The sequence below is a fragment of the Octodon degus genome, unplaced genomic scaffold, assembly GCF_000260255.1.
Source record: "Octodon degus isolate 3935 unplaced genomic scaffold, OctDeg1.0 scaffold00232, whole genome shotgun sequence".
Taxonomy (NCBI): Eukaryota; Metazoa; Chordata; class Mammalia; order Rodentia; family Octodontidae; genus Octodon; species Octodon degus.
Window position 1 is genome coordinate 613,504 of NW_004524808.1, and position 24,714 is coordinate 638,217.

General features: G+C 35.7%; 2 protein-coding genes and 1 pseudogene across 9 annotated transcripts in view; 1 reads left to right on the plus strand and 2 right to left on the minus strand.

The window, feature by feature from the left end:
- The window catches only part of Gpr34 (G protein-coupled receptor 34), a 7,931-nt gene extending 6,383 nt beyond the window's left edge, over positions 1–1,548 (minus strand). Inside the window, exons 1-2 of the mRNA XM_004645568.3 lie at positions 1,465–1,548; positions 347–439 (exon numbers count right to left, since the gene is read on the minus strand). The gene's annotated coding sequence lies outside the window, so the exon portion shown is untranslated. The remainder of the gene's footprint in view (positions 1–346; positions 440–1,464) is intronic.
- Cask (calcium/calmodulin dependent serine protein kinase) overlaps positions 1–24,714 on the plus strand; it is a 514,903-nt gene that overhangs the window by 335,290 nt on the left and 154,899 nt on the right. For all 8 annotated transcript variants that reach the window (XM_004645575.2, XM_023705877.1, XM_023705878.1 and 5 more), the window contains exons 6-7: positions 13,163–13,265; positions 20,530–20,705. In XM_004645575.2, the coding sequence (XP_004645632.1) occupies positions 13,163–13,265; positions 20,530–20,705 (279 nt within the window). The remainder of the gene's footprint in view (positions 1–13,162; positions 13,266–20,529; positions 20,706–24,714) is intronic.
- Positions 21,387–21,650, minus strand: LOC101577542 (annotated as a pseudogene).

Sequence of the window (24,714 nt, forward strand, 5' to 3'; positions counted from 1 at the left end):
GAAGATAGAAAAACAAACCACTATGTTCACATAGCAAGCCTTGTATGTGACCCATGTGCTCTGTTGAAGTAGTCATGATAGTTTTCTAATAGTAGATAGTGCTACTTGGCAAGCACTCCCCCACAACTTATGATTGTATGAGTACATTTTGCCTACCAAGACCTACCCCCTACCCTCCCAAATTTTGGTTTTCTTTTTCTACTGGCTCACATAGGAGCTGTGGTCTTAAGGTCTTGAATGAGTAGGACACAACAGATTCCACTGTGGTACCAAATAAGCAGAAGCTTTGCCAATGGAATTTGTGTATGCTTATGTAAGTATGACACTGCTATGTTAAAATACATACCTATTTTCAGTGGTAGCAATCTTTTACTGGGTTTACTTTGACTTGATAATTACTGAATCCCTTCAGGTCATGCTTCAAACATTGTGATAATTGCTGAATTGAATAAAAATTAAAATCATTATTTTGGAAATAGTACTATTATATATTGTTTTTGTATAAGCTTAACTATGTCAAAAACTTTAATTTTAGTTATTTTAATTAATTTCAGTTTATTTTGTTTATTTTTCCCATATTTTTATTGAGAAACAAATAGCAATGAGACAGTTTCACAACCGATTACTAGCACAATTTCAATAATTAACACATTGTATATTGTTTTCTTAGTGGTTATTCACTGTACAAGATGCAGACATGATATCCTGTCCACAAACACTATTAGAACAAATCTTTCTATTCATTGAATTAAGAGAATATAGCTGTATATCTATCCTAACTATTTTGAATATATAGATACAAAATGGTCGTTCTTTTGTATCCCCTTTGTTATAGTTTTGTCATTTAAATATTATAGATGTGTAAATTCAGCAAAATGTTCCAAAATAGTCCAGTAGTCCATAATATTAGTGAGTTTTCCTTAAGACTGGTGATGTCAGAAGTTGTTGACTTGAGCCTTTTACAGCTCAGCATATTAGTATGGCTTTACTTTTTATACTATTTTGCTCATTCTTTTCTCTAATTTTTGCCTTATTTCTGAAACATCAAACTTAAAATTTAATGGGTCTGGTAATTACCCTAAAGTACTGAATAATATACAGTAAATACTATTTTTTAAAACAAGGAGAAGACATAACAATAAAGTCAAACATAGATAATTTAAAATACGTTAGAACTAAAGTTTGATAGTATCTGAAAATAGCTTTTCATTGATTCAAGTAGATCTGTAAATCTTTATGCCACTATACAAATGCAGTATAAACAATGTGATTTGTCTTAAAAATTAATCAAGGCAGAGGTGATACTTAAGCAATGTATTCCGTGACTCTAACAGCAAAGAATTGTTGATATCTGAGTAGCCTAATCAACATTGATCATATTTCAGTTTGAATGTTTAGGTAATCAAACTTAAACTAAAACTGAGGCTAATTTATATAGTTAAAAGCAAATCAATTCATACTTACAGTTCAGCCTTTCCTGAAGTATAAGCAGCTAAACCTCAAGCTTCCCTAGACTGGGCTGGGTTTGTAAGCTGAGCTCTTCCGTCCGGTGGTGGTGCAATTGGTTGAGTCCTCTTCTTTTTATATTCACATGTGCTGATAAGGTCTCTTTTTCCTCTTTTCTTTCTTTTTTCACTATGACAGCCCTTAGTCTCCTTTTAAAGATATGAAAAGGTCCCACCCCCATGCAGCAACTTGACAGTCAATTAACACATAACTAGAAAATTATATCTTCTTTACAAACAACCTACAACTTAAAAATTGAAGAAAGTTTCCCACACCCCAAGATATTAAAAAAGAGTTTTATAAATTATCAACAGAAATAAGTATTTCCTGTCTTTCCTAAGAAATGATGTGTATGTGCTGTGTAGACTTTTAAAGCATAAATATTGAATTTGATTCTTTCTGGATTCATTTTAGTAATTGTTGTCTACATCCTGAATTATACTAACATTAACAAACTTTCTTACTCTTTTGCTTAAGTTTTATTTGCTCTTTGCATTATCTTGGTATATTTTCATGTGTACTTTTAAGAGCTTGGATTTGTTTTCTAAAACAATCTTATAATTGTAGGACTAGATGAGATTTGTGATGGTATTCTCTCCTTTTGATCAAAACAATAAACTCATGCAATTAAATTAAAACAATCTGTATTTTAAGGAATATAGGTATAGGATTGTGCATGTTTTGTTTTGCTTCTAGTCCAGTATTTAACCACTACCAGTTATCTGTGTAATTGCTGGCTCTGCAGTTTAGTATCATTTCCCTTTTCTTTGGGATCATTTAGCATGAAAAGTAAGCCTTTATCCTCCCTGTAACTGTTGCTCTGCATCTCTGTTTAACTACATATTTAGCTCATCTGCTTTTACCTGACATTCTAATTATTTCTGGGTATCCTCTCCTGAACATTATATTCTTCAGAGCTTTTAGTTTATTATAAATATAACATATGGGACAATATTTTTATTTTTATCTATTAGTACATGTTTGCAGTACACAGTGCTTATATTCCTTGTAGGGAGATGGCACATGTATATAACGCGTCTTAATTTTTTTCTCATCCCCTTTCCTTTCCTCTGTCCCCACCTCCCTTAAGCTCTTGGGAAACACTTGAAGTCACAGGCATAGGCAAAGACTTAATGAACAGATTTCTGATTGCACAGGAAATAGTACCAAGAATCAACAAATGGGAACATATCAAATTTGAAAGCTTCTGCACAGTGAAAGAAACAACAGTGAAAAGATAGCTTTTATAGAACAAGAAAAAACTTTGCCAGCCATTAATACGACAGAGGACTACTATCTAGAATATATAAAGAACTAAAGATGTTAGACTTCCCAAATAAATGACCAGTCAAAAACTGGGCAAGTGAAATGAACAGACACTTCACAGAAGAAGAGGGACAGTATTTTTAAATTGCTAAAACAAAAATATTTTGTAGCCCTGATTTCCCTCTTAGAACTACTAAGGAGGATTACCATACTGGTCTAGGACTGTTTTGTCTTATTGAGATAAAGACTGTATAACATTACATTTACTATCTTAGCCATTTTTAAGTGCATAATTCAGTAGTGTCAAGTATTGTCACATTGTTGTGCAACAGATTACTAGAACATTTTTGTCCTATAAAATTGAAACCTCATACTCACTAAACACTAGTTTTCTCTCCTCTTATCCCTATTCCTGGCAACCATGACTCTACTTTCTACTGCTATTATTTTGACTTTTTTAGCTATTTCATAGGAGAGGAAGCACATAGTATTTGACTGGCTTATTTCACTTAGCATAATGTCTTCAAGATTCAGCCACATTGTGGCATATGACTGATAAGGCTATATGACATTCTACTGTGTGGGTATATCTCATTTTCTTAACCATTCATCTGTTGGTGGACATGTGAATAAGGCTGTAGTGAACATGGGTGTACAAATATCTCTTCAAGATCCTTGCAAGGCTGTTCTATGACTGTTTTCTTATTAAGCTTTCTTTCTCATAAAGTCTAGTATAAATATTTCTTTCTATATCATGCTATCTTCTCACACCTAAACCATCCATTTTCATAATGCTAGTTGTGTGTTTGCAGTCTTTGGCCTTCTCACATTGTAACCACATCTCCTCTTCAGTGTGAGTCAGCGAGACTACCACCAGATTTGAATACAATCTTTTTCTAGTACTTTATGTGAGCTTTTTCCTATTCATTCTGAAATGTTTACTTAACTCAGTGTTTTAAGCTCATTTCTACATAGCCTTTTCTACTTACCCTTCCTGGATGTCTTTTGTAAGCTTTTTATGTATATGAAGATAGAAGTAGAAAAGTAAATCTATGTGCTTCTTTGGTGCCTTCAGTTACTGACATCACCATCCTCTCTTTTTCTAAGTACCAACCCTGTGAATTCATCTCACTGCCTCCTCCAGTACTGTATCTTACTTAGCTAAAGAAAGGACACCTTAATCCAAACAGGCAATCACCTTGGTTGGACTCCCTGAAGACTCATGGCCACAAACCTTAAGTGAGGCCCTGTGCTGCCAGCTCTATTTCTCTATTTCTTTACTGCTGTGATTCTTAGAGCATGGCTTCCAGACCCACAGCATCAGTATCATTCAGAAGCTTGTTAAAAATGCGTTCTTTTTTTTTTCTCCCTTTCCCCAAAAATGTGTTCTTTTGACCTCATCTCAGACCTATGCCGGGAATTCTGGGGATGCAGTCCAGTTTGAGAACCACTGCTTAGGTCAATTTATTCTCCTAATTTCTGAAAATACTTATCACACCTTCATCTTTCTCAGATTTTCAGTTACCCTCCTCTTCTTTCCCACTCCCACCTGATGATTGTTTTTATTCCACTGAGAAAAAAGAAGCGTCCAGAAGAAAACTTTCTCTGTATCTATAAAATATATTGTGTGGAAAACTCAAATGTTATGTGTATCTTTGCATTTTAATATATTTCTTGTTTTTATATCCTAACATTGAAGAAAAAGCCAGTAATTAAATGAAAACAGTTACCAGTGAGAAATAGGAGATTGCAGGCAGGGGAAGAAGGCAAAAGCTAGACCTCTCTGAATGGTACTTGTCTGTTGACTTTGGAACGATAGCCAAGTATTTTTGTAATTAAACACCAAACTAAATCCAAATTTAATTAAAACAAATGAAACACTACAAAATGAAACTATTACCACATGGAGAATTATTTTAAATGATTCTAATAGAAGGATAAGTTTTGTGTATAATTTTATTTTTTGTGTGTATAATTTTAGGCTTATCAAAAAGTTACAAGAATGGTACAAAGATACTTTTCACCCAGATGTTAATCCCATGTTAACATTTTTTTACTTTTATTTATCCTTCTCAATCTCTCACTCTTCTCTATATTTTTAAGGGAAGCAATTTATTATGCCTTTTAGGTCCTCTGTGTTCACATATTGAGTAAAATGAAAGTATCTCAAAAGTGATAAAGAGCAATAAAAATTATGGTATAGAAATTGTGCTTTCTACTTTTACAGTGGAAATTTTACATGTTTCAATGATTTACTTACTTTGATTTTTTTTTGCCACTTTTGCTTCAAAGATAAACCAATTTAGCATACTTGGAACTAAGAGACTGGGGAGGTAGCCAGCCTGCCTGTCAAACACAAGGTCCTAAGTTCGATCCCCAGTACCAGAAAAAAATAGAGTATGTTGGAACTAAGAAGTCTGTAGTTGAGTTAGTCTTCCACATAAGACTAGTGCCTGTAGCTCAGTTTTTAACTACTTCTCTGGGTTATATGACTGTTATTCCTTCCTCTAATCCAACTTTTTTTTAGTTACTTGAAACATAAATTCTTGCTTGTTAGTTTTTCTGTGTTTACTGTATTTCACAAACACAGCATGTGATTGCCAAAATAATCCACTTAATGAGAACTAGACATTAATAGTGAGGCATGTCATTATCTATATCAATTAGTATTTTAACATTTTTTATGTATTTAGTATAGGGTCTACAGGATCTCACTACACAGATCAGACTCATGGTGATCCTCCTGTTTTCAGCCTCCCAAGTGTGGGATTATAGGCGCACTCCACCACACCCATTCTCAATCGCTGTCTCAGCACACCCTGGGGGGCGGGGCCAGCACAGCATGCTGGGAATTGAACCTGGTCCCTGTGCCTGCCTAGAGGTGCTTTTGTCCACTGAGCTATCTGGCTAGCCCTTCAATTAAGATTTTAAGTAGAAATGATCTTAACTAAGTTATCTTGTATTTCTCAAAGTATCCAATAATAAAACTTGGAGTTCTTTAATTTTCACTCTAAAAAGCCAATATTAATTGCATTAATGTATTTGGACGGTTTTATTTTTCCTCTCCATGACCTATTCTTAATAAATGTGATATTATTTGAAGAAATTACAGTGAATCAATTTTCTTAATTCTTTCCATGCACAAATTATCTTCTGAGGAAGGCTAGCCCCTTAAACAGAGGAACTTGCCTTATAATCTCAACATTGATTTAAACACTGGTCCTCAATTTTATGTATTCACGTAGGTCTGATGGCATTGTGATCCTTCATTAATTTAGTGCATGTTAATAATATTAACAATAAAAGATTTTAGTAAAATATTAAACAAGGTGACATTACAATTGGTGTTATCTACTTGGTATTTTGCCTTCATAAAAAGTATAATAGCACTGTACATACAAAGTATAAAAAGTATAATGCAGGCCATCCAGATAGCTCAGCGGACTAAACACCTGCTTAGGCAAGTGCAGGGACTCGGGTTCAATCCCCCATACCACGTGCCACACCAGCCTTGTCCTCAGGTGGGCTAAGCCAGCCACCAAAACTGGGGGTGGTGGTGCACACCTGTAATCCCAGTTCTGAGGAGGCTGAAAACAGGAAGATCACTATGAGTTGAAGCTGCATAGTGAGACCCAATACCATGTACCAAATACATTTAAAAAAATTTAAAAGTATAATGCATTTGATGCATCAGTCTCCCTGTTAACAAGTATAGTTTCTTTAAAAGAATTCTGATGAAAGACTGTGATATTGTGTGCAATTATATTTAGCTTAATTTTTGCTGCCTTAAATTACATATAAAACATAAGCTTTCTACAGGAGTTCCAAGATATTTTTAATTGCCGATTTTTTTTCCAGTAAGGGGAATCAAACTCAGAACCCTATACTTGCTGGGCAGGCACATATGCTGCTGAGCTATCTCCCTGGCCCTCCAAATTTTTATAGGTTATTGAATAACTTTGTAAGTTTATGATTGCCAGAGACCTCAGAAGTGATGGATATATTGCGTAGGATGTACATATTTTCACTGTTTTTATTTTATTATGAATCTGTTTTGGGTCCAGCTTTGTGGTATATGTTTGTAATAAATCCTAGCACACAGGAGGGTGAAGTAAGATCACAGTGAATTCAAGGCTAGCCTGAACTGCATAGAAAAACCCTGTCTCAAAGAAAAATGTGTTTTGGTGGAAACTCTTTTTGAAACTGGAATAATTTTGAGTTTCTGAAGAGCCTTGAGAGATAACAATGGTATCTACTCCACACAGTACAGCTCAGCTCCAGGAGAAATTAAGCCTGTATATATTAGAATTGCCCCATTGAGTACAAATTTGATGATGCCCTTACCAACCTACTGGTGTGGCAAGACAAAAGGATATTTGTGAAGTTACATCAGAGTTGGATAAAAGACCCTTCTTTTTGTCTAAAATATAGTAATTCTCCTTTTACTATGAGGATTTCTGTAAGTTCACAGCATCACATTATTTTCACAGTATCTTTCTTGGGCGTGATTTGATTAAACCATGGTTTAATACCTGGAAATTGCTCTATCAATTAATTCTTAAAACCCTTAGTAACTGAGGTTTACAATTAGATGCAATTGGTCACATTTTATTTGTCATTAGATTTCTTGAACAAAATAAAGGGAGAAGCCCAGAATAGGAGAAAAAATTGAATTACCAAGGGTAGGGTATATCCATTTACACATCTGTCACTTTATTCATCCATATTTCTCTCTAAAAACAAGTAATTCTTTTAAATAGTCCCAGTGCCATAACGAAACATCAAGGAATTTAACATTGAAAGAATATTCTTATTTAGTTTACAGCAAAGATAAAAACGTGATAATGTGTTGCCTTTAACTGTCGCATTCCTTTAGTTTCACTTAATCCCTTTAATCTAGAAATGTAGTTGAAGAATATAGGCCAGTTACTTTCTAGACTGCCTCTCAATTTGGCTTTCTGCAGTGTTTCCTTATAATTAGATCTGGATTGCGTGCCTGGACAGAAATACCACAGCAGTGTTGCTGAATTCTCAGCGCATTGCATGAGGAAGCACATGCTATGTCAACTAATCCCATTACTAGCATTCTTTATTTTGCTATTTTCTGCCAGTTTCTCCTCTATAAAATTACTCTTTTCTACTTTGTAATCAATAAGTATCCTTTGGTGTGATACTTTGAGATTATGTAAGTATTCTAGCACTCTTCGAACTTTCACCCACTGGTTAGCATCTTTGATCATGCTTGTCTGAATCAGTTAGGATGGCTTAAAAAAAAACTGACAAGGGCCGGCCAGATACCTCAGTGGATTAAAGTGCCTGCTTAGGCAGAGTGCAGCAGCGGGAGTTTGATCCCCAGTGTGCCATGCTGGCCCCGCCCCCAGGGTATGCTGAGACATTGGGTGTGGTGGCACAGGCCTGTAATCCCAGCGCTTGGGAGGCTGAAAACAGGAGAAACTATGAGTCCCATCTACGTAGTGAAACCCTGCAGACCCTGTACTAAATATATAAAATATTAAATTAAAAATAAAAAAACTGACAATTTAATTCCAGCATAGCATTTTTTCTATGTTCAATTTGTGTTCTACTTAAAGAAAAAACCTTTCCTTTTCCACCATACACTCATTTCCTTGTTTATTTACATTTACATAGACATGGATTCTTTTTTCTTTCTTTTTTTTTTTTTTTGGCTGCTCAGGCTGCCTTAAGGGTGGGTCTGGTAAGGCATGAGGAGCTGGGGATCAAACTGGAGTATCCTGCACCTGACTGTGTTTGCATAAGCAGGCGCTTAAACAACTGAGCTAACTGGCAGGTCCCCACCCCCAAACATGGATTCTTACTTTACTCAATAATGAAACAGCATTTTGACTGGGCTTACCTGGTAGAGTACAGTGTAGCCCAAGGACAAATGGAACCACAAAGAAATTATAAGCAGAATACAGTGTTCTTGTTACTGGTGATATAGCTACTGTTACTTTAATACACACGCATATATAGCACGTGTTAATATCACGAGATATCAAGATTACTGGCCAAATTCAAGTAAAAACCCTGTAATTCAGTAAGAATGTTAGCATACATTGGTGATTTATTTTCTCTTTCTAAAAAAATATATTTTTATCTCTGTCCACTGAAAAATCAAACCAGTAATAACTCAGTAGCTGTAATATACCTAGTACCCACATTATGGATTTAAATACCTTTTCTCACTAAAAAGAAAAACTGCTCCTTGGACCAGTGACTGATTCCAGATGTGGACAAGAAATGAACAGAATAAGGAGCTAGGAATGTAGCTTAGTGGTAGAACACCTGCCTACTATGTGCAAGGCCCTAGGTTCAACCAACAGCCCAAAAAAAATTCTACAGAAATTAAGACTATCTAGGTGTGTTGTTTCATGCCTGTAATTCCAACAGTCAGGAGGCAGAGGCAGGAAGATCTCTGTGAATTTGAGGCCAATCTCGGCTACTTCAGCATTACCCAGTGAGACTCTGGAGGGGGGAAGGGGAGAGAGAGGGAGGGAGGGAGGACAGAGAGGGAGAGATGAACAGAATGATCTGGGGGGCATCATCTTCTGCTGGAAACCAAGAACATTAGCAGATTCTTAGAGTCTTAAAAAAAAGACATGAGAGCTGCTTTAAAAGGGTCCATACTGACCAAAAGTGGGATAATTTAAGCACCAAAATAAAAAGGCAGCAATTAATTAAAATACATCAAATATTTAAAAGTCTGAGTCTGTGATAATACAGACCAAAACCTTCATTTGTCACCTTTGGAAGTTGTCCAGAAAACCACTTGCTAGTCTAGGAATAGTTCATAGCACCCTTAGTCATAATATCAAAAACCAAAAAAGAGCTCAAATGTCTATCCAGAGAACAAACTGATACATTTTTACAGTAGAGTACTACTTACTCAGTAATAAAAAAGGAATTGCTGAGGGCATTTCACTGACCTTCTCAGACCAAAAAGCTACAACTCTTGTTGCACAGGTCCTGCTTTACCTTGGTCTTAACCGTCCAGTAGAAAAGTATGAAGATGAAATATAGGAAGTAAAGCCATGTTGTTAGGTTGAGCTGTGGGGGACTCAGGTCAATAATTTCTGACATTGCCAGTTAAACAGAGGACCCAATGCTATTATGGGGTACTGGACTCTTTTGGAATATTTTGCTGAGTTTACACACCTATAATATTCAACAACAGAACTTAAAAAAATTGGGATATAACTATGAATGTCCATTTTGTATCTGTGTATTCAAAATGGTTGGGATAGATATATAGTTGCATTCTCTTAATGAATAGAATGATTTGTTCTAATGGTGTTTGTAAGTAGGATCACAGGTCTGCATCTTGTACAGCAGTTAACCACTGGGAAGAATGTATGCAGTGTATTATTGAAAAAAAAATAACATTTTTGGTCTACAAGCTTTGAAATGCTACATAAAGATAACATATGTATGTGATAGTACAAATCTGAAAAAAAAATAAATAAAATCCCAATTACATGTTTTGCAGGAAAAAAAAACACATGTTCACAAGTCTCTGGATAAATATGTATCTTAACACAAAATATGACATCAAATTCAAAAATATCTATTATTACATAGAATGCCGCATGTACACATCAAAAATTTAAAACAAATATAGTGGCAATATCTCAACAGTTAACAAAAATTAACAAAATTAATTTTTCTGTGGCCTACAACTCCTGATGTTAAAGGCTAAACTTATTAGAATAAATACTAATTCTAATTGAAAGTAAAATATACATTTTAATTCATCATGCTTAATTAAAAGACACCATGTATTAAGCTCACACATATAAAAATACCTAATTATGCCAACTCAACATTTTTATATTAAATACTGCAGAAATTTAATCCAGATATTTAAGTAACTTACTGAAAAACGCATAATATATGTGCTTTAGGATATTTCTACTTGGGATTGTATTTTATGGAAATTTTATCAAGAAATACTGACACAGAGCATTTTGTATTAATTATTCCTATAGGTTTCTACTACCTCAAAAATTTTCACAGTATTATCAAAATAAGCATATATATATATATATATGGTTCTCTCCAGTGAGACTTTTCACTTACTTGACAATATCAAAAAATAAAAGCTTTCCCATATATTTTACAAAGAAAAAAAAAAGGAATTGCTGGTCAAATCAAAATACATGTATCTCAGAAGCACTATGCTGAGTGACTGCTATACATTCAAGAGTGCATATTATTATGGGTTTGTGCATATGAAGTTCTAATATAGGCAAAATAAACCTATGGTAAAAATATTCCCAGTGCAGGAATATGGCAGTAGGGATTGAATGGGAATCAAGTGAAGGAGGTTTCTAAGGTGATAATGGAGATTTGGATTATATAGTTGTATGCAATTCATCGAAACTCTCTATGACTCCTCAATGATTTATGTGCTTTATGGTGTATGAATTTTACCTAAAATAACTTTAGTACACATTAAGCTTTGATAATGTGTGTTGAAGTGTGATACAAAGTAATATGGAATGAGAATAGAGTTATAAATAGATAGATACCTGATAAACATAACACAACATTGTGGAGTCTAGGTGGTAAATTACTATACAGGTGGTGTTTACTATACAGTTTCTTTAATCATCTCTGATAGTTTTCAAAGCAAAATGATAAGGAAAACTTCCATTTGAGAAGCCCAAATTATGAATCAATGGCTGCTAACATCATTGACTGAAAAATTGATGGTGAATCTTACGATAGGTCAAAAAGACAACAGCTGAACCTACTGCTGAATCCTGTCACTAAAAGTAAGACAATGAGTTCTGTTACTAAAAATAGAATCAGATATGATTTTCCTGAAGTGATATAGTAGTCATACCACATATGAAATATCAGTGCATAAAACAAAAATTAAACCTGAATCTAATCAGGATTCTAGATCTAAACACAGGACTGGAGGTGTAGCTCAGTTGTACAGCACTTGCCTAGATGCACAGATCCCTGGATTCAGTCACCAGTGCTATGAAAAAAATCCAACTATCAGTGTATAGGAAATAAAGGTGAGCAAGGGATACACTGAATGATACGATATGGATATCAGTAGCCAAATCCAGCGGCAATTTCTGTCAGCTTTGCCTTCACACTACTGAATTTGATCACTTCTTGTCATGACACTTTGCCTCTGTCACTCTAGTCTCTGTCACCGTTCGGAGCTGCAGAAGCTGGAAAATTGGTCAAATGTGTGTAGGTAGGATTAGGCCTCAGTACCTAAAGCAAACAAGGTATCTCAGTCCTGAGATAAACATCCTGTCTGGTTAAGGTCAGGTATTAGTCTCTAGGCAACCTTGTGTCACGTGTTACTAACTTTGCACAGTTATAAATAAATATTTTGTTTTGTTCCTGGTTCTCTTGCCAAACAGGCAGACCAGCCACCACCTAGCCCAGCTTTTGACTTCTCTATCTTTTCTCATTCCTGCCACCATTTCACACCAGGTAGAACCGATCACACTGAGACCAACCCACATGTCACCATCTTTTCTTGCCTGGTCTCCCTTCTACTTTATGCTCCTACAAGCACTTATCCACAGAGCAGCCAGGGTGATCCTTTCAAACTTAATACTGCCTAACGTGTTCCCATGCACAAAACGTTTTAGTGTTTCACATGTCACCCAGATCAAATCCAGTCTTGATCAGGCTTCAGAACCCTAAATGGCACTGCTTTTCATCATTTCTCAGAGCCTGTTTCCAACAATATTGCTCCTTCCACGCTCTTTTCTAGAATGGTCTATCCTTCCTAGTCACCAGACATGCCAATCTTCCCATGCTTCTGAGCCTTTGTAGAACCATCTTTTCTGCTTAGCGTTTGCTTCCACATTTTGCTCAGGGCTTGCTCTCCCTTATTTTGGTCTCTGTTCAAATATAGATACATTAAACATCCCTTCTCTGACACCTCCTAAATAAAATAGCAGCTCCCTGTTCCCCAGTCCCTAAGGACCAAGGTGTAGTGGTTTGTAGGTCAAGTCAGAGATTCCAAGGGACATTTTGACCAGAAGAATAGCATATATTTTTCCTGAAATAGATCTAAACTGTCAGCCAAAGAAAGATAATATTGCATAAAAAAGTAAACATCTCTGCATTTCCTGAACATTCATGCTTGCTGAGTAATCTGTAGCACTATAATCTTAGAATGAAATAATTCCTAAAATGTTGGCTAAAATAGGTAAGTATTTAGAGAGATCATCCATATGTGACAATAGAGTAAATAATTCAAGCATGCAAAATAGTTCAGAATCTTTAAGGCATTACTGTGTCCTTATGTTGTTCAGCTTTGTGTAAATTGAATTGTTCACTTAATCTTTATCTTTGCATTTATGTTCTCTTTGTCCATCTGTTTTCTTTTCAGCCCCACTGTGTTCTCCTTGCCTCAAAAGAAAATTCAGCACCTGTTAAACTTGGGGGCTTTGGAGTGGCTATCCAATTAGGAGAATCTGGACTTGTAGCTGGAGGTAAGTCCAATTTTTAAAAAATATTTCCTCCAAAACCTTGTCACTTTTAGGTCAGTGTGAAAGATTCAAACTAAATATTATCCCATCCTTGGGGATTCCTGCTGCATTCCATGCCACCTCCCAAACAGTGCCGTCAGATAGTTTTGAATGTAATATGTGCAGAAGCTTTTACAATTGAACCAACCAAAGGAAATCAAATCTCAAGTGTGGGTTAGCCACTTTCAGGTTCACATCTATGGTCAATTTTTAATTTTATACTGTTTTCCTCTTTGAATTTACCAGAGAATCTTGCTCATGCCACCAGCCTGTGTATTTGCAAGCAGATGTGCATACAAACTGATTTTATTATTAACCAAAGCAAAATGTAATTTAAGAACTCCATGACAGAATAAAAAGGAAAAAAGATAAAATAGAAACTTTCCTCACCAGTGTACAAAGGGATACTAATTACAGATGCAAGTATTTGGATTTTTATTTGTTCCTTTCAGTGGGCTCCACTTCAGAATGCTGCCCTGTTTTTAGTTCTACTCTTTAGTTTTGCAAATTATACAACAATAGTGTCCATTCTGCACACTATCAGTCTTATAGTGAATGTTTTTGCTTTTCCAAGTACTGCCAGTCCTCACAAAAGAAAAGATGGGGAAAATATCAACAGAACCTTTTTTAAATTGTCATCTTTCAAGATGGCTTACGTTAAATTCAAATATCTGACAAATTATAAAAATCAAAATAATGATCTCTTACACAGGATATTTCATTCAACCTAATTAATTATAGCTAGATCATCAAGTAGTAATAACATAAACCATCTTCTGAAAAATGAGCCATAAGTTGAAGTTACATTCTTCAAATCATTTTTTCACCACCATTGCCTTCTAAAATTAAATTATGCTCATTTTCTTCTAGTTTCTACATTCCTTTTCCAGTTAATCATTTCCAATAATATAAGAAGCTATAAGTCAAGTATATTTTAAAATAATGTTCCTTTTGTTCCTAATTCAAAACTTTTTGTAAATGATTGGAAATGGGACCAGAGTCAGGTAGTAAAGCATAGTTTAATCATAGCATCATTGATTCCCAGGACTCCGGGGAACTCACCTTCGTCAGTCGTATACCATTGATTGAATTCTCCCATTATATTGTCAACAAAGGGTTCATGGCTAGTTTAATTTCCCCACTGGCAAAGAATTCATTATGCCCCAGGACAGTTCATTTCATTTTTGGAGAACGCCTTAAATATAGTTTTGAAAAAGTTGTCCTTATATTGAGCAAAAATCTATCTTCCATCGAGTGGTTCTAATTCTAACTTTTGAAATCATTCCAAATAATTTTTTCATCCTTCCAGATGGTAGCCTTCAGATGTTTGTAGACAGCTACCATGTCCACCTAAGTATTATCCAAGTTTAATTCCCTAGGTTAATAGAGCCATTCCTCATATAAACTGCTTTCAAATCTCTTCACTCTCTGCAAAGGGCAGGGCTGGAACTGAACACCATAACTAGAGGTCCAGTTGGTCTGCTGCATGGTAGCACTGATCCAGCACTTCTTTTTATCTGGGTCTTAACATTTCATCAGACTCCTTAAGTTACATTAGTTTTTTGAACAACCTTTTAGCACTGCTAGCTCTCATTAATCTTGCAGTCAACTAAAAATCCTAAATTATTTTTTCAATTAAACCATGTCTCTCAATCTGGTATTTGTGCAAATCACATCTGTGTTAATACTGTGAAGTGATAATGGATAATTTCTGATCCTTATGATTAGTGAGGTGATATCAGATAAGATGAAATGAAATGAATTCTTTTGTATGTTATATAGTAGCCATACATTATAATTTCACTTTTATTACTCTGGATCTGTGTCCTGTTAATATTCATAATGTCATAGACTCTGTATTTTATTATGCATTCTTGATTAAATGAGAAAAGTAGGCTCATTAGATTTACTTGGACATTTTATCTATGTTAATCTATTTTCCTAAAGTCCATGAACCCATCCCTTAAATTGTATTTTAAGACTAATTTGAACCTCCCAGTGTGTCAGTTGTTCAAAATATATTATTCTCTCTATAACATTATAGGGGGCCTGCCCCTTAGCTCAGTTCTTTAAGTGGCCTCTTCAACAAAGCAGTCAGGCTCAGGTTGCGGTGGTTCGATCCCCACAACGCAAGCCAGCCAAACCTGCCCGGAAGGCATTCAGAGCGAAAAAAAAAAAAATCCTTCTGCCATTTATAACATTATAGTAGCCAAACTATTGTCATTTCTAAACATAGTTTTCCTTGTATTCTTGAAATAATTACTGTAAGCATTTTTAAAAATATTGCAAGTTTTTAAAAATACACTATGAGTAAATAAGGGATAAATGATTTCCCTTGAAGAAAGCTTTTTGCTATTTAAGGTGTGCTTGAAATTTTGCCAGTATTTATCACCTTTGCAACAAAAAGCTATTTTCCTGTCAGTTGGAGTCTTTGATCATCCAGTCCTCTACATAGAAAGCTGTTCTCTCCTTTAGATGTTCCATATAGTAAAAAAAATAAATATATTTATGTTGTCCCTATCTGAAACTCAGCTACTTGGGGAACTCATCCAGAATATAATTAGGAACCTAGAATATAATCGTAATAATAGCAAGCCTGTTTCTATCTTTAAAACTCATTTGTAGTCCTCTCAGTTGACCATCTCAAGGCTCTCTTTCATAAATAAGAATTTTTCATCAAAGTGTATAGACTCAGTTCCTGCATAACTTCCACCTGCTAGTCCCTGTTAATGAAATTTTTTTATTTTATAAAGATACTACAAAATACCATTAAAACAGAAAAACGACAAGTGATACAGAATTTCACTGAACAAAGTGATGTGAATTTCACACTATTTGTTGTAATGCACAGTGTTGTCTTCCAACCAGTTATTCATATTACCAGATATATGCTTGCAGAATTGGAAGAAGAAAGAAAAAAAGAGAGAAAAATATAAGAAATTAAGAGAAAAAGGACAAACAATTGAAAAAAGGAGAACAAACAAATTAAACATTTTCTGCTCCTTTCCATAGACCAGCAGAAATGCATAGTACAGATGTCCAAACTATCCTGTTTACATACATAGATATGTCTCTTTTCCCTATTCCTTCTCCTGTCCTCCTCAACTCAGTAACTCTTTTTAAATAAGTTCATTCCCTTTTCCCAGTATCTGTTGTAGCCTTCAGATTACACTTTCTCTTTTAGGTTCTCACACTGAGACAACAGGATAAATATGAGAGATTTGTTGGTAAATGGATGTCAGTAGGCACCATACTTTTAAGCAAAATGAATGAAATGCTTTTTAAGCCAGGTATAGTGGCACATGCCTATAATCCCAGCACTAGGGAAGCTTAAGGCAGGAGGATCAATTTGAACTCAAGGCCGGCTTGAACTACAAAGTGAGACTCAGTCACAAAAAAGTTTAAAATATGAAATGCTTTCTCTCACTTAGCTTGTTGTGTTAATTCCTACTGTTCTTGAAGGCTAAGCTAACAACTGTGTACTCCTAAAGCAGAATGATCTTAACCATTGAGTAAGGTAGCCCTAACTTCTCTTCCTTTTCCTCCATATTCCCAAAACTATCTGTTCACATACCTCCATGTAGCATTTGAGCAGGTATTTGTAATCATAACAAAGACTGAGATTTGTAAGAGGTGGAAACAATGGCATATCCCCCATATGTTTTTAGTACCTACTGTGATGTCTAGGAGCTAGCAACTACTAGAGAAATTGTTATGAAATTAATGAGAGTGGTTGGTAGCCAGTTTCTATTTGATGCCAGCTTATATAGAACAAACTAGGAGAAGCCAGTACTAAAGTAGGCATAGAAAAAGAAAAGAAATGGAGGCTTGACAAAAACAATCACAAATCCAAATATCCCAAACTTGGAAAGCACAGCACAGCAACCTTACATACCTTTGAAGTTCCTGATGAGGCTTTCTGTTTTATAGCATAGTTCTTTAATTGACATCAATAGTGACAACCTGAGTCATCAAAAAACTTTATATTCTTCTATGTAGCATCCTGTGTAAAAGAAATCAGAAAATTGTAGAAAGATGCCCTTAGGAAATTAGTAAAGTTAGGGACTGGGCAGATAGCTCAGTAGAATAAGCACGTGCCTGGCAAACACAAAGTCCTGAGTTCAATCCCCAGTACCCCCCCCAAAAAAAAAAGAAAGCCAGTCTTTTGGGGCCAGGGAGATGGCTCAGTGGAATAAGCACTTCCCTGGCAAGCACAAGGGCCTGAGTTCAATCCAAGTTCTGCCAAAAAAAAAAAATAGTAAAGTAAAAAGGGTTATATATGTAAAGATTTAAATACTAAACTAATAGTATTGAAAACGTAGCTATTCAGAGAAACTCCTTCCCTAGGCTTCTAGGTAGGAAGGTTTTATTATAGTGTCAGTATATAGCATTTAAATACATAGGAGTATTTCACAAACAGTGACATTTAATTTGGTTGGGTAATTGGTTTCCTGTTCTTAGAATTTTGTGGTCAAGTGGTCACAAAAAAAGAAAAAAAAACAGGAAAAACAAGGAGGTTAGAGAGGTCAGTGTACATTAAAGATTTAACTCCACTGCTTTTCACATTCTACTGATGTACTTGAAATAAAAAGAACAAGTTTATATATTCTTTTCATCATGAAAAGAATATTCTTTTCTGTAATCTCTAAGCAGTCTTGAACCTAAAGAGAAACATCTTGCTCAAGAGAGCACTAATTCTCCAAAATTCGACAGTTTCAGTCCAGGTAGATGGAGAGACTCTACTCATTCTGGCCGTAGTGACTCTGATTATTTGCTGAGGGAGGCTCTCATTTTGAGTCACCTGGCCTTTTCTGGTTTGGAAAGTAGTAGGAGTTGAGTTGAATTTCAAAGGCTCAGCTGCACCCTCAACGCATACTTAATGGTGTCCTGATACCAGTACTCTTGAGTGGCACCCTGAGCCCTTGCCTTGCTTTTCCCGATTCCTTGCCAGGCTCTTGTCCATGAGAAAAAGGCTCATTGCCCAAAGGCCCTTCTCTGTCTTTGTCCAAGCTGCTAAGGAAGTAAGTGACTTAGCTCCTATCTCTTGAGCTTCTTTATGTTACTAGAAAAGGCAAAATGGGGCAATCCAGAAATAAAAATACTTCTCTAGCCAAGTCCTTCTAACTAGTACAGAGTTCTTGCTGATCTACTGCACGTTTTAAATGAAGATATTTTTACTATCAAAACCCAAACCTTACTGTCTTCTACTATGGGGGCAGCAGGGAAAGGATAATGATCTGCAGCAAAGATACATGCTCAACAAGGGAGCTGAGATCTGTGGTATCTTTTTCTGTACCAACTAAGTTGATAACCATTAACAGACCTTGATGATCTAGCCTCTGTATCTGGACCAGAAAATCTCTTAAGTTCGTTTTAAACTCTGAACCACAATTCTTAGTTGTAAATAACATATTGTGCAATCTTCAAAGTAAAAATTCTCTTGACTTCAGTATGATAAAAGACAGATAGATGGAAAATAGAAGGAAGCAAGGGGGCTGGGTGTACAAACAGCTAGAAGGACTGCCAAGTCTAGTTGGATGGTGCCCTGTCCCACAATAATTTCCCTACAGGGTACAAGCCTTTTATTTCATAGTAGAAAAAAAATTCTCTTTGGGGTACTGAGTTAAAGACTGATATTAATGTATAAACAACTTTTATCAGATTTCTTCCAGAAGACTAGTTTTTATGGGGAAGGGCACTTCAAACAAAGACAGAGGTCAAAGAGAATAGAACAGGAGAAGCTTCATGGCTTTACTTGGTGTATGTCATTTATTTGCTCTCATTCTCTTCAAATGTTAATGTTAGGAGGAAGTAAGAATTTCTATGCTAACAGAGTAACCTAACCATTATTAATTGCTTCTGTCAACTCTAAAATCAACTGAACAGAATTGCAGACTCAAATTAATATTCTAAATACAAGTTTTCTGCATTAGGTTTCTTTTTGTATTAAATTTAATTTTATTATTTTATTTTGAAAAGTAAAAGACAAAAACAAGAACAAAAATCAGACATGACAGAAACAGGATAACATACAACAATACATATGTGACCTGCAGCAGAGTTATATTCCAGCTCTTGTTATGATTTTTTAAAAGATTGTGAAGTTGCAATAATGCACATGAATCAAGTTCTAATATACTGTATGATGGGTGGATGAGACAGTCCATTGTACCATTTCCTTCTTTGGATTCCTGTCAGTACAAGAACTCTGTAACATTAAAAATTCAATAAAAAGTAAATGCTAAATATATATATATATATATATATATTACAGATTTTCAGAACAAGAATAGCTGATAAACAATGGTTGGTATAATATCTATTTTTATCATCATATTTGTTGCTCAGATTAACAGATGTAGTTATGTAAGATTGGACATATGATTGCATATTACTGCTTGTTTTCCAGATACCTTAAATTTTTGTTCTTGTCCCTCTTATTTTTCTTTTTGTCTTTTTAAAATTTATTTTGAAGAGAGTATAGTAATAATTGACATGATATTAGAAAGGGTACACATTTAGAAGACCAAAATGGCAAGTATTTAAGCATAATTTTTATATTATACATTGCTATCCTCGATGTAGTTACTTAGATCGCAGATATCAGCATACAGTTAGTCAAGATGAAAATTCTACACATTAACTGATATTTTAAAAAAACTGATGGAAATTTTTAATGCAATCACCTCAGCCATTTTGTATATGTATTTGCGTGTTTTCCCCCTGCGTTTTTTCCTATCTTTTCTCCTTTCTCTCATCTTCTTTGTTTAATCCCTAAGTTCTGTTTCTCTCTGTGCATTAGGTTTTTGGGGAAATTTCCACTTGGTGATCAAAAGTTACCTTTTGATTGGACTTTTTCTCTCATTCTCTCCCCTCTCCCTGACTATACCTCTTTTCTGAACTGCTACAGCCTCTGCCTTCTAACTCTTTTACCTGCCCCTACTCCAAATTAGAAAATTTAAACAAGAAATATAGGAACGCCTACTACATAACATGCAGAATTACAAAAGGAGTACCAGGGTCCCATTCTGGGCTTGAAATTTTCAAGAGGTGATTTCCAAATCATTTTTTCCTTCTGTTGACTTCATTTAATAGGGAGACATGGTGAGAGTGTATATATATTTGTTGTTGTTCACATTGTCATTGTTGTGTTATTTTCAGTTTTTAGTTAGAAAGCCTTACTTTACATAAACAGTTTTCCTTAATGTTATCATTGTTTTAAATGTAGGGCGCGTTGGAACACCTCACTTTATGGCCCCAGAAGTGGTCAAAAGAGAGCCTTACGGAAAGCCTGTGGATGTCTGGGGTTGTGGTGTGATCCTTTTCATCCTGCTCAGTGGTTGTTTGCCTTTTTATGGAACCAAGGAAAGATTGTTTGAAGGCATCATTAAAGGAAAATATAAGGTAATGTAATCTGACTGTTTTACTTTTCCACTAAGATCAAATTATTGTAAAGTGTGGTTTAAGGTTAGCATCTGTTTCTACTCATTGGTGGGCAATCAGAAAAAAAGCTTTCTGTTTACAGGGTCGACCCAGTGCCTGGTAAGGACTAAGTTTTCTCAGGTGCTGTTAGTGGCAGTATCTTCCAGATGAAGAAAACTTCTCTGGCCTCTCTTTATGTGACTGAGACAAGGCCTTCATTTTTAAAGTGGTTAGCTTAATTTGGAAAATTAAAATCATCCAGGTACTTTTAGTCATTCTTTTTTTTTTTTTTTATATTGCCAACAGATTTTTTTTTTTTTTGGCGGAACCGGGGATTGAACTCAGGCCCTTGCGCTTGCCAGGAAAGCACTTATTCCACTGAGCCATCTCCCCGGCCCCTATAGATTTATTTTTTAAAGGAATGGATTAAAAGAAAAACATATGACACACATAAGTATGGAACGGAAAATAAATACAAATGTAGACTGTTTTGTTAAATGTTTTATAACCACAACAAACTAGTACAGAGAATACCCTGTACACACAAAAAAGATCGAGGTGTTCCCTTAGCAAGGCTGAAGATTTTCAGTCTTTGTATTTGGAATTCAGGCTGCAGTCCTTGGTTTTGGATGGATCACTGGATGTGTGGCACAATTCATGCTTTTAACCAGATTTGAACAGAAGAATGGCCACCTGGCCCAGGTAGAAGTAGATGAAGTGTTCAGTTTCATGTGTCACATAACTGCCAAAGTTCCTCCCCACAATGCAGTGCCAGGTGGAGTTGTACTTCTTGTCAAACTCTTTCTTGATGTGGGCTGTAGTATCCTTTTCTATATTTCGCCAGCGCCTGAGTAGCGCACTCCACCAAATCCTGTTGCATCTCTTCTGACATGTCTGCATTTTGATCACCGCCTTTTGGTTGCACATGGTTACCATGGAGCAGGAGCTGGCTGACTGCAACGATCTCCTAGAGGAAGTGATGGCACCACTCAGGCAGACACAGAGATGCTTCAGCTACTGAAGCCGTGGTGCATCTAAGTAGCCCCCTTAGTTGTTCTTCATCATACCTTTAAATTTATACCAGCACAACCAAAACTTTTGCCATTTATGTTCCAGGATACACTGAAATTGCCAGTATTATAACTGTATCTCATAACATAATTTAGAAGAATTTTCATGTGACCAAACTATTCTTTGGCCACTGTATGTCAGAAACCTCAGGTAGTGTCACAGATTGTGGATATTGAATTGTTACTTTCATTATTAAAAAATTTAAGACATTATTGACATGCGAATGGCTATAGCAAAAAGACCCAAGGACTTTTAAAAAGTAAATAAGTAGAAGGCCAATTTCACTTCCCTGGCTCCTTTTAAGACTTCTTTTTCACTGAACCACGACTCACAGTTGATGGGGACTAGGGGCTGGGCAGAGGAGTTCCATCTATCAGTTCAGGGCAGTGTCTGTTGGGGAAATTAGTTTTCCTCTCATTATTATAGAAATCATTTTCAGCCATGCCTGCCAGTATATAACCAAAGATTCATGTAACACAAGACTCTCAAACTGAGGCTCCACTGTTTTCTTTCAGTTCCTCAGCAGTGCTAGAATTTTACGTGAGACTTTTAAGAAAAGGGAGGGGAAAGGAAAGGAAGGAGGGTAGACAAGCCAAGGCAAAATAGTTTCTGAGTTGTAGCCTTATCTTTTTAAGTCATGATAAAAGCTTGTGGAGGTGAAAATAGCATAGACTCTGCCTTGTGCACCATCAACTCCTAAGTCCATACTGGCTTGTTGTCTTGTCTTGTCTTGTCTTGTCTTGTCTTGTCTTGTCTTGTCTTGTCTTGTCTTGTCTTTTGTGTGGTATAAGACATCTGTCAAAACTCTGTAATAGGGCCCAGGCGTTAACTCAGCAGTCTAAGTGCCTACATGGCAAGTGCAAGGACCTGAGTGCAATCCCCAGTACCGCATGCCACGCTGGGCCAGGAACCTTGAACGCACTATGCTGACCCAAAACTGGGCATGGTGGCACACGCCTGTAATCCCAGTGCTGGGAAGGCTGAGACAAGAGGATCACTACAAGTTCAAGCTGTGTAACAAGACCCTGTACCAGATAGATAGATAGATAGATAGATAGATAGATAGATAGATAGATGATAGATACATAGATAGATAGATAGATAGATAGATAGATAGATAATAAAAACTATAATAGAGAAGTGTTTCAAGTATAGATTTTTCTTCTTAGAGTCAGTTGATGACTGACTCTAATATTTTTAGACTCAATATTTTGAAAGTAACTAAGTGCTTCAGAAAATTGCTTGTAATTAGACATCCCCTTCCAATCGCTGGAAATTGTGAGTGGCTTTCAGAAATGCATAGCATGGGCTTTCTGGTTGAATTTTGCCAAATCCAGTGAAATCACAGATAACTAACATATATGAAAAGAAATGCAATTGATAATTGATCATCATAATAATAACACTAGCAGTAATGGTAGTTAGCTGAAACTTAACACTTAGTATTACCAGGAGCCACTCTTAAGTGCTTTTTTAAAAATTTTTTATTTTATTAGTATATGTTTACAGTCCATGCAGTTTACAGTCATGTTGGGAATGGTTACATGCGTATGCTACAGTTTGTTTCTTTTTTTAACCCTCCTTCCCCTTCTTCCTTCTAGCTCCCCCACCCCAATTTTCATTCATTAATTGAGGTTATTAGTTTCCTGTACCTGGCATATCTTTATTCTTCTTAGTTCCCTTTTCCCTCCTCCTCACCCCTTACCTTTGTCCTTTGGTTTTCTTCTTTGTTGTAAGAGGTCAGTCCACTCCCATGTTCCCTTTTATCAATCCTTTATTCTCTTTTATTGTGCTTTGCCACACTCAAATGAGAGATACATATGGTATTTAACCTTGTGTGTCTGACTTATTTCACTCAATGTGTTTTCCAGGTGCATCCATTTTCCTACAGATATCTCAAGTCTGTCATGCTTTATAGCCAAGCAGTACGTCATTTTATATAGATACCACATTTTCTAATCCAGTCATCTGTTGATGGGTATGCAGGCTGCTTCCGGGATTTAGCTATTATGAAATGTGCTGCTATAATGATTGGTATGCATGTATCACTGTAGTGTGTGATTTAAGCTCTTTGAGGAAGATGCCTAGCAGGAGGATAGTTAAGTCACATGGAATTTCTAATTTCAGTTCTTTAAAAAAATCTCCATTCAGATTTCCATAATGATTATACTAGCTTATGTTCCCCCGAACAATGGAGGGTTTCTTTTTCACTACAGCCATGCCAGCATTTGTTATTGTTTGACTTCTTAATGATTTCCATTCTTTCTGGAGGAAGATGGAATCCTAGGGTTGTTTTAATTTATATTTCTGTAATGGCCAGAGGTGTTGAACCTTTTTTCATATATTTGTTGGCCACTCTGTGAAGTAAGCACCTTACTTATATTCACTCATTTAATCCTCTCAGCAACTTATGACATAGATATAATATATTAATATCTCCCACTTGCCTTTTTGAGGTAGAAGTATTTGCTAACAATAGAATTCTTCCTTTGTGTTTGTTCAGTTGCTAAACTTCCTGGTTTCCAAGGCAATGTGCTTTACTCCAACAGTGTCTGGTATTTGATTTTGTCTATTTTTTTAGAACACTGAATAGTTCTTTTTGCTTCTTGATAACTTAAGACTGTTCACAATGTCCAAAAATTAACTTAGCTTAAAATTACCTCTTCCAAACAAATAATAACAGTATTATAGTAAGTTACACAGACGATAGCAGCTATTTCCTAATTTCTTTGGCTAATGTCCCGTTAGCCAAGGCTTTTCTTACAAAAGGCCTGGGTTTTTTTTTTCTACAGTTTTATTGATAAACAGACAGCAATGAGACAGTTTCAAATCAAATCAGAAGTACAGTTTCAACAAATAATACACTGCATATATTCTTCTTAGTGGTTAATTGCTGTACAAGATGCGGACTTGTGATCCT